General features: G+C 41.9%; 1 protein-coding gene across 2 annotated transcripts in view; it reads right to left on the minus strand.

The window, feature by feature from the left end:
• rora (RAR related orphan receptor A) overlaps window positions 1–17,513 on the minus strand; it is a 200,124-nt gene that overhangs the window by 8,003 nt on the left and 174,608 nt on the right. For both annotated transcript variants that reach the window (XM_004069638.4, XM_011476114.3), the window contains 6 exons: window positions 6,956–7,041; window positions 5,403–5,544; window positions 3,115–3,510; window positions 2,396–2,517; window positions 2,185–2,317; window positions 704–811 (listed from right to left, as the gene is read on the minus strand). In XM_004069638.4, the coding sequence (XP_004069686.1) occupies window positions 704–811; window positions 2,185–2,317; window positions 2,396–2,517; window positions 3,115–3,510; window positions 5,403–5,544; window positions 6,956–7,041 (987 nt within the window). The remainder of the gene's footprint in view (window positions 1–703; window positions 812–2,184; window positions 2,318–2,395; window positions 2,518–3,114; window positions 3,511–5,402; window positions 5,545–6,955; window positions 7,042–17,513) is intronic.

Genomic DNA, 17,513 nt, shown 5'->3' on the forward strand with positions numbered 1-17,513 from the left:
TCTTAAGCAGAAGAGGCAATGCTTTTACTGAGTTTTGCCTCCCAGACGAGTCACTTTTGGCAGTTCGGTGGTGTTACGCAAGCCAAAATGAGGTCACTATTGAGGCTTTTAGTTAAATCAATTACGGGAGACAGAAAGAGAGAGACAGGCGGGTGCCACCGCGACTCAGAAAGCCCGTCATCACCCACCCCTCCCCCTCCCTTCGCCACGGACTCCTTGCACACCCCTCACAGGACACTGGGACGCATACGCTCATATACACAAACAGAACACGCCAAAGAACACACATTTGCATTTTGTCTTTTTCAGCCACTGTGTGGAATATTTCACATTTTTGTTTGGTATGAAATTGGCAAAATGTTGGAAAACCTTCCTTTTTTTCCCTCATTCAGATGTGATTGCGAGTTGCTTTTTGCTTGAGATGCTTTATGTCAGACTAACAGCGATAGTTTTGATCGCACTCTCCCCAATGATGTTCCATCTGGTTTTATTTGTTTCACAGTTACAGAAGCCATATGCAGCGGAGCCTAACTAATGTCTCTGTTCTACCATAAATAACTGCTGAAGAGACAGAAATGCCAGGTGAGGAGGGGATGTGCGCTCTGCCTTCAGCAATGTGCACAACAACTCTAATTTTGGCTGTTACAAAAAGAAAAGGAGTAAAGCGCGCCAGCACACCAACACTCGCGCACAGCTCGCTTACCTAATGACTTGAACACATCAGGTCCGGCATACTTTCCATCGAAATAGACTGTGTTGTTTTGAGAGTCAAAGGCACGGCACATTCTGACAAACACAACTTCCAGAGAGCCTGTGGAGACAGACAGGAACAATCAGTTTTGTTTCTTTTCTTTATTCTCCCATCTCAAATCAGTTAAAGGTGCAAAAACACATGGTTGGGCTAATCTTCTATATTATGCGTAAAACAAGCACTGAAATAAAGATGCCTGCTGTCAAAAAGGAGAAGAAATATTGCTTCCGCAGATGAAAATATGGTGGATAGAAGGCTACTCTTGTGTAGAGACAAAACGGAAAAAAACAGAACTTCACTCAGCAGGGATGCTGCTTATCTACACAATCTTTATTTGTAGGATGGGCATTTATTTTGGACTAAATGTCGTAACACTGTGAGTGGATGAGGGGCTTATAAGTGCCAAACTGAAAAAAATCCTGACCCTAAGACAAGCATGTCCAAAGTCTGGCCCGTGGGCCAAATGTGGCTCGCATTCAAATTTCCACTTCTGTCATTTTCTAAAATCTGTTTGCAATTTCTTGACTGGGATTGGTTGAAATATAAAGTGTTGTAAATCTGTGGCAACAATTCCTGGACCCTTCTTAGATACTTTCTTGTTCACTTTTAAAATGTCGAGTGAAAATACAAAAGAAAAGTTAACAGTAAGAGCTGCCAGGACAATTGGAGGAATTTGGAGTCTTTTTTAGTGAAATACAAAACAACTTTGGAATAAGATAACCAGTTTTTTCTTGTTCAAATGATTTAAATTTGGACATTGACAGTGAGCATTTAATAGCGAGTGATATGTTACATTTCATATAAACCCAGATCTAATGTTGATGAAAATATTTCTTCATTTTATTTTATTTCTCGTCTTCGAATATGAAATTTAACAGTAATTTTAGGAAGAATGCATTTAGATGTATTTCTGTTTAATGTGAAAAAACAAAAATTTTTCCATTGCTATAGAATTTTCATTATAAAGTTCATTTGCATTTAATGTTAAAATAGTTCAAAGAATGTATGCTGACTGGTTGGCTCTCACAACTTTTCACCACACCAATTGTGGCTCTCTTGGAATCCCCCCTGGAATAAGGGAGATATTCTATTTCTGATCAAAAGTTTATTTCTTGGTTTAAAAAAGAAAAGGGTCTGGATGTGAAGGTAGCAGCCATCTTTGAAAAATGGCAGCCAACACTACATGAAGAGTCAGGAGCGCTCTTCTAATGCTGTGTCCCCCTCTGCCTTGTTTATAATGAACAGGGGAAAACACAGAGAGACAGAGAGGGGAAACAGGCGGGGCGGGGTCCTCCGTCTGTGACACTGTCTGCGCATGTAAAGAAGAGAGATTTGTGCAGTCAGGTCAGCTACACCCTTGTGACAATACCAGAGAGGGGTGGTGGTGGCGGGTGAGTCTGACGGCAGCGGGCCGTGTTGACAGGCTGTCATACCTGCTTTCAGCAGCACTATCTGATCGTTCTGACACAGCTCCATGAAGCCATCGATGCGCTTGGCAAACTCCACCACGTACTGAATGGCCTCTGTTATTTTGATAGCACACAGCTGCCACATGACTTCCCGCGGCTAAGAACAGATAGGGCAGAGGATGAATAATCTGCTTTAAAACAATGGCTTTAGTGAGCGCCACTGTGGTCAAGTCACCTTGCTCTGGTAGCTCTCCACTTCCTCTTGCAGAAAAGCCTGCCAGGTCATTTGCTGCAGCTCCTCTCTCAGGTACTGACATGTCTCCATGTGCGACTTTGAGATGTTCTGGGCCAGGTGCTCTGAAAAACAATCGTCACAACAAAAGATCAACAGTAGAATATGTGAAAGTGATGAAAAAAAAAGGCTACGGGAAGAGAAGATTTCTCTACTGAGCCTTCATGAAGGAGGAGAAGTCGGATGCGCGTGGGCTTTTTCTGACTGAGAGAAGGCTTGTTGACATTTTCTTTCACTGCCTGCAGGAAGCTCATAGCTTAAGGTTGAGGCAAAGCCAATCCAGTTATGACACAAATGCATGGCGAGGGGGAGGGGCGCCACGTTACTCATTGAAACAAAGGTCACGTTTTCTCAGAGAGAAATTTTGAGTGTAAGAATTTAAATGGTTTTGAAAACACATCTGTTAAAAGGAGTTCCTCGGCACAGGGGAGCCTAAAAAAATGATTTCCCCAGACGCCTGCCCTGCTGGATCCTGATTGGCCCTAATTAATGGAAACTAATTACAAAAAAGAGGCTCTTTTAATGAGTGTTGGAGATGAGTCTCTAACCTCCTGCTATTTTAAGCAACCTTTGTGTCGTTTGCCCCATGGTTGAGTTATTCTCCCCCCACCCTCCTTTTTGCCGTCTGTCCTCCTGCTTTCACTTCTTCTCCCGTTCCTTACCGAGTTCAGCCATAGACACAGTCGGGGAGGTCTCGCCGTTGGTGAAGGAGCAGTAAGGAAAGAAGCCAGAGCCAGGGGCAAAATCACAAATGGGCTCCGGCTTGATGCCGTTAATGTCCAGGCCTGACTGGTCGGGAGACGGTTGGATGTCCAGGTAGAAGCTGCTGACCGCTGAGTCGGGCTTGCTGCCGTCGGGGGTGTGGCCGTCCATGTAGCCGCTCAGGTCATCGTGGAGCTCTGTGAGGCCGTTGGCTGAGAGGCCGTAGCTTGGTGTGAGCGGCTCCGCCTCTCCGGGCTGCTGTTGGTGGTCGCGCTGCTGCTGCTGCAGCCGGTGCTTCTGGACCTCGGCATACAGGCTGTCGCGCTGCTTCTTTGACATGCGACCAAATTTGACCGCTGGTTTAGAAAAGACAAAACTAAGTTAGAGTCCTAAAATCATTCATACACTCATTTAGAAACTCAAATTTTAAACTTTTCTCTGATTTTACACAGTTGGGTGCAAATAGAAGCCATTAAAATTATATTAGTTTGCCTAAAAATGTTGTTTACTATGACAATATAATTCTGGCAAAAAATTAGGTAAAAGTGCGATCAAATTAGGTAAAATAATTGATGACAATTTTTTACAATGCTTTTTATAGTTCACCTAATTTAAAATTATTCAAAGTAAACAAAAAAGCACAGATATTTACTTTTTTCGTATGATTATAACATTTTATAATTCTGCATTCATATTTCTTGAAGGCTTAGTCATTCACAAAGAGAGAAAAAAATATTTATGGTACTACACAAGAAAAGAAAAAAGTTTTTCTTATGTTGTTTTCCTTGGGACCAAATTTCAAAACTTTTGTACGATTGCCGAGTTTAAAGTTTTGTGCTTTTGAATGACGAAAATCATTTTTGTAAATCATTCAAAACTTGCACCTGTTTTAAAAAATCCCAGACATCTGGATTGAACTATTGGACTGCGAATGTTTAACACCACCTTCATTTAAGCACATTCATCATCAAGTTCATTCTGGCAGCCATTATTATGCAGCCTCAGCAATATATTAAAGAAAACATGATTTTAAACTGATTTCCATACTGTAAATGAACTATACTATAACCTTTCAGTAGTTAACACGTGACCCTGGAATCAAATGTCACACTATTTGAACTGATGTAAAACACAATATCAAAGAGGGAAATGTTCTTGAATTTCACTGACAGCTAAAGAAAGTCTTCACATTTCAGGATGGATGAGGAATTATTACACAAATGAGACTAAAGAGAAACGTGGGAAGTAACAGGAAGCTTATCTCCTACTTCAACACTGAGGCATGAGAAGTCGCTGCCTCCAGTTTCAAGGTTTCCAGATTAAATAGCGGTGCTGAGACTAGGGTTGGTGCTTTTTTTTTGGGTGGGGGGGGGGTAGCTGGCAGTAAATCAGGTGGTAGCAGGGCATGTTCTCTGCGTGGAGAGTGAGTGAAGCGACACAGAGAACAGTGTGGGCAGATGGGCTTCAGTATGTTCTGTGAAGGTAAGAGTCACCTTCCTCTGTCCTGACCGCGTGCTGGAATGTGTGCGCGTGCACAGCCACTCACATTCATGAATATGCATGAATGGGAGCATGAAGATGTGCCACACTGTGTTAATGTATATTTTGGTTTTCGCTTCCTGCCTGTGCCACTCCTGTGTGGGATTTACAGAAAAAACAGCACAGCTCCACGCTGCTTCCCCCAGATTTAGTCCGGTCTAGTCGGGCAAAGTCGGAGCGCTGACACATTCCCACCTGTGTGCTCCCATTATGGCCTCTGCAGCAGCAGTAACAATTCCCTCTAACAACCTGCTAATATGTGGGCCTAGTTAAGAATTCACTGGCAGCAAATTAACCCAGAACGACATGTTTGGATAGTTTTATTTCTCTGAAATTAGATCTCTTGGCCTTTTGATATAAAATGTAGTTAAAAGAAACTTTGTAAGAGAAAAAGAAATGGTCAAACTGTATTTTAACTGCCCAGCAGCCCCTGTAAACATAACTTTAAGACATGCAGAAATGTACAAATAAGTATTAATCTCTTGACACCTAAATTTATTTCCAACTGTTAAAAAATCTGTAGGTTTTTTGCTTTAAATAGATCCTAAATTAATGAAAGTATGGAGCAGATTGATGCATAATTGCATCAATAGGCATCAAGGGGTTAAAAACCTTGGAATGCATAGATCAGAAGGCCTCTTCTTTCATCTCCCACAAGCCCCTTCCTTGCATCCCTCCACCTGTTTGTCTTCTCCCATGAAGTGCTTACCGTCTCGTGACATTCCCACTGCCAGACACTTCTGCAGCCTGCAGTGCTGGCAGCGGTTGCGGCTCGTGCGGTCGATCAAGCAGTTCTTCTGGCGGGGGCACGAGTAGGCTGCATTGCTCTGCTGACTCCTCCTGAAGAAGCCCTGCACAGGGGAAAAAGGTGGAGGGTTGGGGGCATGGAAACACCTTGAGTTGCTGGGAGAATACCTGCAGGTGTTCTGACACCACAGGATCAATTCATGTCTTCATCATGTTAAACAGCTGGGCAGATGGATGGTGATTTATTGGATTCCTCTTTTTACTGCCGCCTAATCTGATATATACGGAGTTTACAGCTGTGGTATTTCCTCGGCTGCAATATCGTTGGAGCATGTGGCATTTAAAGAGCGCTGCATTTCACAAGCGCGTTCAGCATAAAGGCGGTGTGTTCGGTGCAGGCACGATAACAGTGGACGGGATTTCTTTTTTTTTCGCAGCACCAGAGTTATTAGGGTTGATTAATGCAGCTCCGGCTTGCGCAGTGCTAAAAGATTGTGAATGCACACCGACTGGATTCCTCATCCTTTGACTTAATGAATTGATTCCAGCACATCATTAACATGCCCCACTCTACTGCTCCATACACATATGTCTTAATTAGCTGCTCATTGGCTGTTTAATTACAAGAAAACAGCTGACAGCTGCCAAGTTGCTTTATAATGGAAGCCATTATGGAAGCAGAGCAAAACTGCCAGTGACAAGCAGGACTCTTTAATAATGCCATGATTTATGGCCCAAACTTTTGTACTTGCACATATCATTAAAGGCCTCTCTGCTTGGACTAATTAACAATCATTAAAGATACATTGCAGCACTTGGTTCTGTAGTGTTTCGCCCCCTTTTTAGTGGCGGCGTGCGATTGAGGAGCAGCTGCAAAGAACGTCTCTCTGTCCCTCACACACGAGCATGCACAGGAGGAAACAGAAAAGGTACACACTTGCAGAGGAATGCTAATGATGCGCCTGGTGACAAGCACAGGGACAAGAATACACTCCGAGCACAAAATTCCCATCACTGTGAGTGTCTGGCGTTTTTGAAACAGTACAAAAGGTGGCTTCAATCGAAGCAACACACTGTAGCAAACAGCCAACAATCTGCTATAATTCAAAGCACTCCGCTTTTGATCATTTTATTTCAAGAAAAGCCGGCTGCAGCAGAAGCAAAAAAAGGAAAAAAAAACAACAAAAAAGACATGTCCCTGGGAGAGAAAAGGCAGACCAAGGCAGAGCAATGACTTTGTCCTACTAATTGTGGCTTTCTGTGATGTCTTCAGTGGTGCTTGACCACTTTAATGATCCATACTCTATGTGTTTACACTTCACAGTCCCCCTCCAAATCAGTGTAAAACTTCAGCAGCCTTTTCTGATCTTTTTTTTTCTTTCCTAGCAAGCAACTTTCTTCACCTCCTCAGTTTCCTCCCCCCCTCCTCCCTTCCGTCTTTCCGATTTCAGCTCTTCTGTCTCTCGTGCGCACAACCTCCCATCACACTAACGCGCTCAGTCTCTTGATGCTTACCTTACAGCCCTCGCATGTTATCACGCCGTAATGGATGCCTGATGATTTGTCTCCACAGATCTTGCAGGGAATTATTTCGATTTGAGCTGCGAGGAAGAAAAAGGAGAGGAAGGAAATAAATAAGAAATATCAACATTTTGCTGTCACAAGTCACTGTACAACACACTCACCATGGATCTGCGTTGATACATGAAAGAGCACTGCGGTTCTAAAAAAATCTCTTCCTGTGCCTTTTGAATCCTCACTTCCACAGAGCTTTAGCTGAATTTTCAGAGCTGCGTGCGCATGTGTGTTTGAAACCGTGTGAAGTGAAGGATCCCATTAAAACGTCCTCACAAACAGCCAAAGTAAATATGGTGCCAATTTGTACCCGGAGCACAACTTGTTTAAGATAAAAACCGAGCTACCCACAAACTTTAACATCCTACAGCGGCACTCCCATAAACCTTGCTCAATGACAATGGCTCATTTAGCCACAAGGAAGTCAGCTCCCTGCTGCATAATTTGACTTCATAGTCTCTTAAATTTCAAAACCACAGAAACCCCATGAGCAAATGCAATGCAGCCACTGAGAATAGTAACCCGCCGTTGGATGGAAGGAATGCTCACCTTTAAGTTCTAATGAAAATACATTTACTTGCAAATATTTTTAGACATTCAAAACATTTTACCAGGTTGTCAAAGCTTTTATCAAAATTATTTTAAAAAAAAATCACCTTTTCTTTGTCTCGTTAAGAGTAAGGATACAAAAATAAGGAAATTATTGTACAAATGAGTCACAATCTTTTTGCTCCACAATCTTTACAATAGATAAACTTAATTCAAGACTCAAAAAACGTGTGATTTTTTTGTTACATATTAAGGATGTTATTTCAAAGGTCAACTACGAACTCTTTGCTCCTAGATTTTAATATTTTACTATAGGATTTCTTAAATAAAAATGACTTGATCCATGGACAAATACAGTGGTGGACAAAATTGTTGGTATCCCTCAGTTAAAGAAAGAAAGTCCACAATGCTCACTGAAATGACTTGAAACGTTCAAAAGTAACAATAAATTAAAAATGAGAGAAAATTAAATAATCAAAATCAGCCATTACTTTTGAGTTGTTGATTAACAGAATTATTTAAAAAAAAAAAAACTACTGAAATAGGGCTGGACAAAAATGATGGTACCTCCATAAAAGACTGAGAACTAATTGTCCAGGGGGTCATGATGAACTCTGGTATGTCCTTTAATTGACATCACAGCTGTTTTCAAACCCATAATCAGTCAGTCTGCCTATTTAAAGGGAGACAAATAGTCATGTTGCTGTTTGGTGAAAAGGTGTGTACCACACTGAACATAGACAACAGAAAGCAAAGGAGAGAATTGTCCCAGGACATTGGAAGCAAAATTATAGACAAACATGGTAAAGGTAAAGGCTATAAAACCATCTCTAAGCAGTTTGAAGTTCCTGTGACAACAGTGGCACATATTATTCAGAAGTTTAAGACCCACGGGACAGTAGCCAACTTCCCTGGACGTGGCCGGAAGAGGAAAATTGATGACAAATTGAGGAGACGGATAGTTGGAACTGTATCCAAAGAGCCCAGAACAACCTCCAAAGACATTAAAGGAGAACTCCTAGATCAAGGTACATCAGTGTCAGATCGCAACATTCATCGTTGTTTGAGCCAGAGTGGACTTCATGGGAGACGACCAAGGTGGACACCACTGTTGAATGGAAATCATAAAAAAGCCAGACCGGAATTTGCAAAAATACATGTTGACAAGCCACAAAGCTTCTTGGAAAATTTCCTTTGGACAGATGAAACAAAACTGGAGTAAGGCACATCAGCTCTATGTTCGTAGACTCAAAAATGAAGCATGCAACGAAAAGAACACTGTCCCTACTGTGAAACATGGAAGAGGCTCAGTTCTGTTTTGGGGCTGCTTTGCTGCATCTGGCACAGGGTGTCTTAAAGTTGTGCAAGGTAAAATGAAATCTCAAGATTATCAAGGCATTCTGGGTAGAAAAGCACTGCCTAGTGTCAGAAAGCTTGGTCTCAGTCTCAGGTCATGGGTCTTCCATCAGGACAACGATCCAAAACACACAGCCAAAAACACCCAAGAAGGGCTAAGAGAAAAGGGTTGGACTATTCTGAAGTGGCCTTCTATGAGCCCAGATGTGAATCCCATTGAACATCTGTGGAAGGAGCTGAAACATGCCATTTGGAGAAGACACCCGTCAAACCTGAGACAATTGGAGCAGTTTGCTCATGAGGAGTGGGCCAAAATACCTGTCAACAGGTGCAGAAGGCTCATTGACAAATACAGAAACCGTTTCATGGCAGTGTTTGCCTCATAAGGTTGTGCAACAAAATATTAACTTATGGGTACCATCATTTTTGTCCAGCCCTATTTCATTAGTGTTTTTTTTTTTTTTTTTAATAATTCTGTTAATCAACAACTCAAAAGTAATGACTGATTGTGATTATTTAATTTTCTATAAATTTTAATTTATTTTTACTTTTGAACGCTTCAAGTCATTTCAGTGAGCAATGTGGACTTTCTTTCTTTAACTGAGGGGTACCAACAATTTTGTCCACCACTGTGATTGTATTACTTTCTAGTGATTTTTCTCTTAAATTGAGTGTTGTTTTCTTATTTTTGACTGCCTCTTTTCGAGTTTACTTATGGGTTGGCTGTGGTGTTGAAAGACCTGCAATCCAGAGGACTTCATCCTCAGCCAGCCTTCTCTTTAGGAGCAGACCACAGGGTGACTCAACACCACCAGACCAAAGCCACACACACCAGAAACCTCCCAACTCTTGCCAGTGCTTTCAGCTTTGTCACTGCAGCCGCTGGTTCTCCACCCCCCATCCTCCAGATCTTTATCTCAAAAGCCCTCCTCCACATCGCTAACATCCTCGTCTCGCCATTCCAGCAATGAACTACCAAAATGTCGACTTGTGATCTAAATCGAGGAAAGATCCCTCTAGGGTAGTTTCTCATGATGCAATGTTTATTTAGGTTTAATTTCCCCCAAACTAAGCCTCTTTTAAACCAATCGGCACAGATGTGCTGCTGCAATAAAATTCAGCACCAATTAAAAAAAAGAAAGTCTAGTGTAACAATTCATCTAAATTTAAAGTGATAAAAACTCGTAAAAAGTGGTGGCACATTGTCAGTGTGTTACATCAGCTTCTACCCTCTAACCAGGCCTAACTGTCGATTACAATGCCTCAGATCTTTGCTAAGGATAAAAGGCTCCAAATATCCTCTGCACACCTTGACAAAAAACACTTTATTCTAGTTTGATCACATCAAAAGTACTTTTGTCAGGGTTCAATGTAGAGATCCCGGCCCGTTTTAATCAGCTGGCTGGGAGTCTGAAATGTGTCACGTGGTTAATGTCCTTGTCCCTGAGGCATGCCCGGGAGAGCCTGAAAATGCAGAGCCTCTAATCCCACAACCCAGGAGCCACACTGTTCATTCAGGGATCCCAGTCTGTTCTCCTCGCACTGCTGGAGTCAACAAGAGAAGCCGTGTTTACTTGGAATTATCCTAGATTTTAGTAAAATGAACAAAAGGGGGTGGTGGGACATGAACAATTAATACTCCAGCAGACAGCACCTCCTGCGATTTGTGGTTCTCGCACACAATGGAGGCCACTGCACCTCATCGGCCGGGATTAGAGGGAAATCCATGCAGGAGGCGGGCTTTGATAACCTAACTGAGAGGGTTAATTTATAATTAATCTATTCCTTACTGTGACTCGTTGCTTGTTATTTCATTTAGGTCTATCTCTGTATGAGTGCACTTTATTGTTTGTTTTTGTGTTTTCCCTGCATGAGCATTAGCAGTGCAGTGTGTTTCAACTCCTTTAGCATTTTCAGCCTCATTACTTACATAATTTGTTCTGACATGCACTCACAACAACTGAAGCGTGCTGTAATTATGACTAGCTGTAGTTCTGGTGAACCACGCTGCAGTGGCGGGTCCCGGCCATTGGGTGGCAGTGCAGGGCTGCAACCATAGCTGTCATTCCAAGTTAAGCCAAGCTTTCCACCCACACTGTCCAACCCACAGGCTTTTGACTATGAGCTCCAACCTCGGAAAGCTCCAGGCCTCGACTGCTGCTGCTAGCAACCCCCCACCCCCACAGCATAGCTGTGAGATGCCTTCATCTCTCCTGAAGACGAGAAGCTGGCTGGGCGCTCATTCTGGACCGACAGAGGCTGTGCCACATCAGGTGAAAGCAGTGGGAGTAAAAACACAGGAGTGCCAGACTGGGCAGTGCATGCATTCACACAAGAGTACTTTGCAACAGCCTATTCGGCAGGAGGAAGCTCTCACCAGCCAACACTTTCACTCCAGCCCTGGATGCTCAGTGCATTTGAGAGTAAAAAGGGTTTGACTCTGGATCAACCAATGCAGGCTTACATTTTCAGGAACTTCTACAAGAAGAAGAGATGAAATTCTACTAAGGAAATGCTGAGCAATGGCAGATCACCGTTCAGTAATACAGTTAAGTCATTGATGCATCAAGCAATATTTGTGTGGCCTTTGAGTGACTGGTTGTTGGCCCTCAAGCTGCTCTTCAGACACTGAGGATGATTTAAACTGAATTCACACAGGGGACTCCATCAAACAAAAAGACCTCCACTTGAAGGCACTCCCAATCTGGCAGTCAATATCTATTGACACACGCTGTGGTGTTAACTGCCTCTTGGTGGGCAATAGACAGCTGTTGGCTCGCTTGAGCTTGACCGCTGCAGTCCCACTGATCCCATTGAGCGTGCCTGCCTTCCTCCCTGCCTGAGAGCCTTCATGCCAGCCGGCCCTGCCTGCTCTGTTTACGACATCAAAGCCAGGCGCGGTTATACGGGCAGCCATGCTTCAGCCCATCCCAGCAGCCTGCCTCTCCTCTCAGGCCGGGCCACTTCAAAGACACCTGCTGGGATGCCAAGATTACGCTTGAATCCCAGTGCAGCACACACCGAACGACGAGAGTGGGACAGTAGCTCCAGACAGATTTCCTGTTTGCAACGTTTCAGCGCAGCGTTTGTATCTCAGATAACGAGCAGAGCACTGAGAGGAGACGGTGAAGCATAATGATAAAGCTTGTTCTTTGTCTGTCTGTGGCTGAGCAGCTCAAGGACACTGATTCACAACAGCAGCCGGCCCTTAGAGGGGATGACGTATCAGTGCACATGTACACTAGAGCAGTGAGGCCACTGCATGTTCACCTATTGCCCTTCACTGTCTTCTCCAAAGCCCTAACATCAACCCACCACCAGAACAGTAAAGTACTATCAAAGAGCAGGAACCCATCAATCAATTGTGAAAACCCATTACCATCTGCCACTCGCACGCTTGCAGGCTTGCAGTCAAGAGCTGATTCTCTGCAGCACATATTTTTAGAATCTGTCTTCTATTTAGAGAACTCCTCTTATTTCATGTATTGCAAGAAAACAAGCAGGAAATAAAATAAAGCGAAAATCCTGCAGGCTTTGGCAAACATGGAAAATCTCCAGTCAAAATCTCCTGCCTGTTCCCACTGAACCCTTGGAATACTGACATAACATTGACGGATTAGGATTATCCCCAACATTACAGACCAATGCCCAGGCCACAATCATGATGCGGAGAGCTTAACCCATTACTCGATTGGGCCATTAAATCAGTTTCCAACAGACTTGTTATGAGCCCCAGTACACACACCCAGTCTGAACTTTAGGCTTCTTTCCTGCTGTGTACCCAGAGATGTTTCTTCTAGCAATCATACATTTATCATCATTAAAGAAAAAACAATAAAAAAATCTCAGCGTTGCCTAAGCAAATGTGTGTGTTTTTGCACGTACGTGTGTGTGGTGTAAAGCATGCTGCACAGGCAGCTGTCAGTGACAGAATGACGCAAGTCACTGGGCTCATGTTTGAGATTACGTAAGGTGGACAGAGCGCAGCATTAGCAGCAGATTAACAATTCTTCCCCTACTGGAGAAACCATCTTAATATGCCTTTTTTTAAAAATATTTTTATTGTATGAAGATATTTCTGCAAATGATCAAATATGTGCTTGAATGTTGTAACAATTATCTCTTTCTTAAAGAAACTCACATATCTACTGTATGGTCAACCCACAAGCACCATTGACGTGTTCAGCAATAACGCAGTCATGTTTCTCTTGAATTGCATGCGTCTATACATTTTTCCGCATGAAGTGTTTTGGCAAAAGGGAATCAGCTGTTCTTCTCCACACAGACACCCAGAACAGACAGATCTTGCTGTAGAGAGGCGACAGCCTAACAAGACGAATCAGAAGTCTGTCTCTCTTCATGTGCCAGGTCTCTCCTGTCATATGAAGTCAAGCAGCACAATACTTTTTTTTTTTTATTCCCATTTATGCAGCTAGGGGGAAAAAAGAGGTTATATGGATGTCAGCAGCAGAGGACAGTCATGACAGGGAAACAGTGTGAGCTCTACAAATGTATGTTTGGGTATGAAACCCTTTTTGAAGTTTTTAGCACAGAATTGATGCTGATGACACAGAGGAGGTTCCTGCAAGTGTGGATCAGTGCCTTCAACAGGAAAACCTAGACTAAATTGAAGGTTTAAAGTCCCACTCTGAATATCTTTTGATCTATTGTAAGTATTGCCACTTTTAGTTATGATTTCGCTGTTTTTAGCCAAAATTAGACAACCAGTGTCATTTTCTAGGACATAGTTTCTGCAGAGCTGCAGTAGTAATTAGAAATTAGCCTCAGAGTTGTGGGTAGAACCTATGGTGCACAGTAAGCCAGACCCCACTTCCCATCATCTATTCTGTTCACACTTTCTCCCGCTCGCTTATGTACCACATATCCTTACAATGTCAACCTAACACTACTGGTGCAACAAAAGTAAGTAGCAATATCGGAGCTATCAAGCCATACAGTTTTGAGCCAGACTCCAGCTCAGACAAGGAAAACAAAGTGGATGCAGGGAGCTTGTGGCCCGCTGATTGTAGCACCTACACGTCACTGCTAGAAGTTTTATCGAATGGCATTTTTTCATCTGCTCCTGATTCACGATTTGAATAAAGAAATAAATGTTTAGTAATTTTAAGCCAAATTTTCTCTATATATGTCCTCCATCCTCAAAAAAAGCTAAGAACATGTTAAAAACACAATTTTCATTGGAGTGAGTCTTAAAGGTGAAGACAGGAAACAAAAGACACGTTTTCTCTGTGCAGAGTTTAGCTAATTTCCCTCCTATCATTTAGCTCACTATGCAGTTAACCTGCTTCACTGGAGCAGGAGTACAGTTGAAGAGATATTTGTCTTCCACAAAGTGGGCTTTTAAAGCCCTTCTCTGTGTTCCTTCGCAGCAGAGCAGTGACTTGAAACTCAGGTCTGGACTCTTGCCCTGGGCTGCTTTTTAGATGAACTCATGTGTACATCTCTGTGTTTGTTTGTGTGTGAGGCCTATTAATATTTCAACACTGCCCAGCTCCAGATGTCTGTACAACACAGCAGTGCTTCTTCTCCTCATGTCTCTCCCTGTATTTACTTGACTGTTGTATTGAAGTACATTCTGACACCCTCTACAAGGCAAAGCAGGAGAGGGAGCGGTGTATTCCCAAAATGCTGCGCAAGACATCTCTCTTCATTTCTTTCTCCACTGGTGTAGCAGTAATTTGGGCACTAATTTATGTGTTGTTGTGGCAAAGATTGACGAGCTTCCTGACTGGGAGTCTGCTTCGGTGCACTCATGGGGAAACAACAAAAGCCCGGGTTTACTGAGCAGACGAGCACCATGAAGGGTAGCATGTGTGTGCGCCTCCTCTCCCCTCCCTTGTCTGCCCCACTTGAGCTCCAAATTCTCTTCTACCATTGCTCTTCCATTTCTCTCTATGGACCCCTTCCACTTCCCCACCCACCTCCACCTATCCTCATTTTTATCTGCTGTAAAAAAAGGGAAGTTGTGCCCAGCTGTCAGAGTCCAGGGGGATGGACATAGGAGAAATCCCGTTCATTCAGTCGAACGGTTCCCATTCGGCAATAAAAATGCCTGAAAATAGAAGTTACTGACACTGCCTCAGTGTTGATTGTGTATTGCCCGCTTTGTGTGCAGGTTGGCACCTCCAAACTCAAAAATCACTGAGGCTGAAATCACTAAGGGCCGACTGGTTGACTTGTGCAGAAGCAGCTGTTGAATCCTAAGAGTTAGCCGAGGCTCACGCGGCACCCGTGAACCTGCTGCATGACCATTTTAACCGCGCGGGCAGCGGTTAAACTCTCGGCCGCGTACAGTCGCTTAGTGGAGCACCTCTAAGCACCGCTGCTCCCTGCAGGGATGGCAGCCTTGCAGGCTCCTTCAGAAAAACACAGGAATATATAAATAATGAATCCTTCAAAACATCCACTGCAATTACACGCAGAAACCTTTACATAACAACAAAGAGCCTCGTTCCATTGCACCAGGGAATTTGATACTGCCACACTGTAGTACTTCCTACCTTCTTTAATTGCTATATTAGCATGCATTTCTGTGAGGATATTTCTTCTGTATCACAGAGCAAACTTAAAATTCAGGGCCAAACAACTTCTTGCATGGTTTCATGGCACACAGAGTAACTAAACAAAGTGTGTTTACATCCAAAACTGGCAAAGTGCAGAATTGGTCACTTGTGGTGAATAATGACGAGAGAATTGGAAGTGGGAGTGAGAGCAGAAAAAGGTCTGGTCCCATGCTGCTGCTCAGGGTCAGTGGGTCAGAGGCGCGCAGCCAGAACACACATGCAGAGCAGGCTGAACAGTTCAGCTGACAGTAATTGTCCCTCTGTGGTCTTCTTAGAAAAACATGTTTCCAGGCAGCGCTGACTGGCTGCGTGAGCCAGATAGTAATCATGATCTTGATTCACTCCATCGAAGGAAGAAGCGCAGCACAAGGGGCTTACGGCACGAGTCAGTGTTTCCAACAGAGCCCACATCAGTGGAAAGGAGCAAAAAGATGGAATAACTGCTGATAATTAAATACGGAGAAATCATAAGGCTAAAATGTAAAAAAAAAGAATTTTTTTTTTTTGCTAAATTTGAGTTCAAAACCATCTGTTACTTTTGCTAGATTCTGAATAAATGGCTATATTTACAAAACATTCACTTTGTTGTTATTTAGGTCTTAAAAGAATACATATATATATGTTTATATATATATATATATGTATATATATATATATATATATATATATATATATATGTATATATATATATATATATATATATATATATATATATATATATATATATGTATATATATATATATATATATATATATATATATATATATATATATATATATATTGAGGGGAAAATGTAAAGTTTGATCACCACTTGATATGTTTGCAGTTGCTTATGTTGAAGGTGTCAAACAGATGTGTTGTGCTTAATTGAATACATTTAATATTATTTTATTACATTACACCAGGCTCATGTGCCAACTTTTCATTGTTAAGTGCTTATTAGCAATTTAAAAAAAGATTTATTTTTAGTTGCGTGTTGTTGATTTGTGTGTGATACACAAATCACATAAGAAACCAAAAAAAAAAAAAAAAAAAATATATATATATATATATATATATTTTTTTTTTAGTCCCTTATAAAAACAGTTGCAACTCAATAATTAATTTTCGACTCAAAGGCTTTTCAATTCAATTTTTAAATGAACACAGTTCAGTTGATTTATCGTTCAAATCTCCCTTAAAAATCAATTTTACATTTGATTCCAATTAATCTATTTATCCTTTTTTTTACATTAATTTGTTATTCCAGGAATGCTTCGTCATAAATATAGAACATTTCAGAAGTTTACCCTTTATTAAATATTCAGAACTATTCAACAGTTTAGCTGTTTGTTTTTTTTCTTCTCTTTTTGCTTTTAACAGGAGGACTGATGAGCTCTACAGAAAACTTTCAGCTCGAAGGTCTTGGGTTTTTATCAGCTGAAAAAGAGCAGGCAAGGACAGGGAAGACGAATGACATCAATGGCTAGCCGATACTTCCAGGGACGCGTGATTGAGACAAATGAGCCTTGTTATATCAGCTGGGATACTGAACCCCACTGCTCAAAGATCCAGAGCTTGATAGAGCTGAAACTAGACGCACCCAGCCTTTCTACAGATCGACGGTATCATAGGGTCAGAGAGGTGGTGCTTTCTTAAAGTTACTGTTCTACTGCACTGCTTTTTTTTTTACACCCAAAAAAGTCTAAAAAGTTTAACTTTTTGATTTTCTGGAATATGTATAACACATAAAAGTAAATAATGACAACACTGAAATTACATCCACATTTAATATTTAAATCTAAAGGACATGGGAAATAACAGAAAACACAACGCAACAAGAAAATGAATTATAAAACTCTGCCAAATTGTTTAAACCACTTTCAAGAGAAAACCTTTGCCTTTAATTGTTTTTTCCCCTTTAAATCGCACAAAATTGGAAATTATTTTATTCAACTGTGTAAATTCACCTCCAAAATGAGTCAGAAGCTCTATCTGATACTCAAAAAAATTATTTTTTTTAACAATAA

This window comes from Oryzias latipes, chromosome 6 (genome assembly GCF_002234675.1).
Source record: "Oryzias latipes chromosome 6, ASM223467v1".
Lineage (NCBI taxonomy): Eukaryota > Metazoa > Chordata > Actinopteri > Beloniformes > Adrianichthyidae > Oryzias > Oryzias latipes.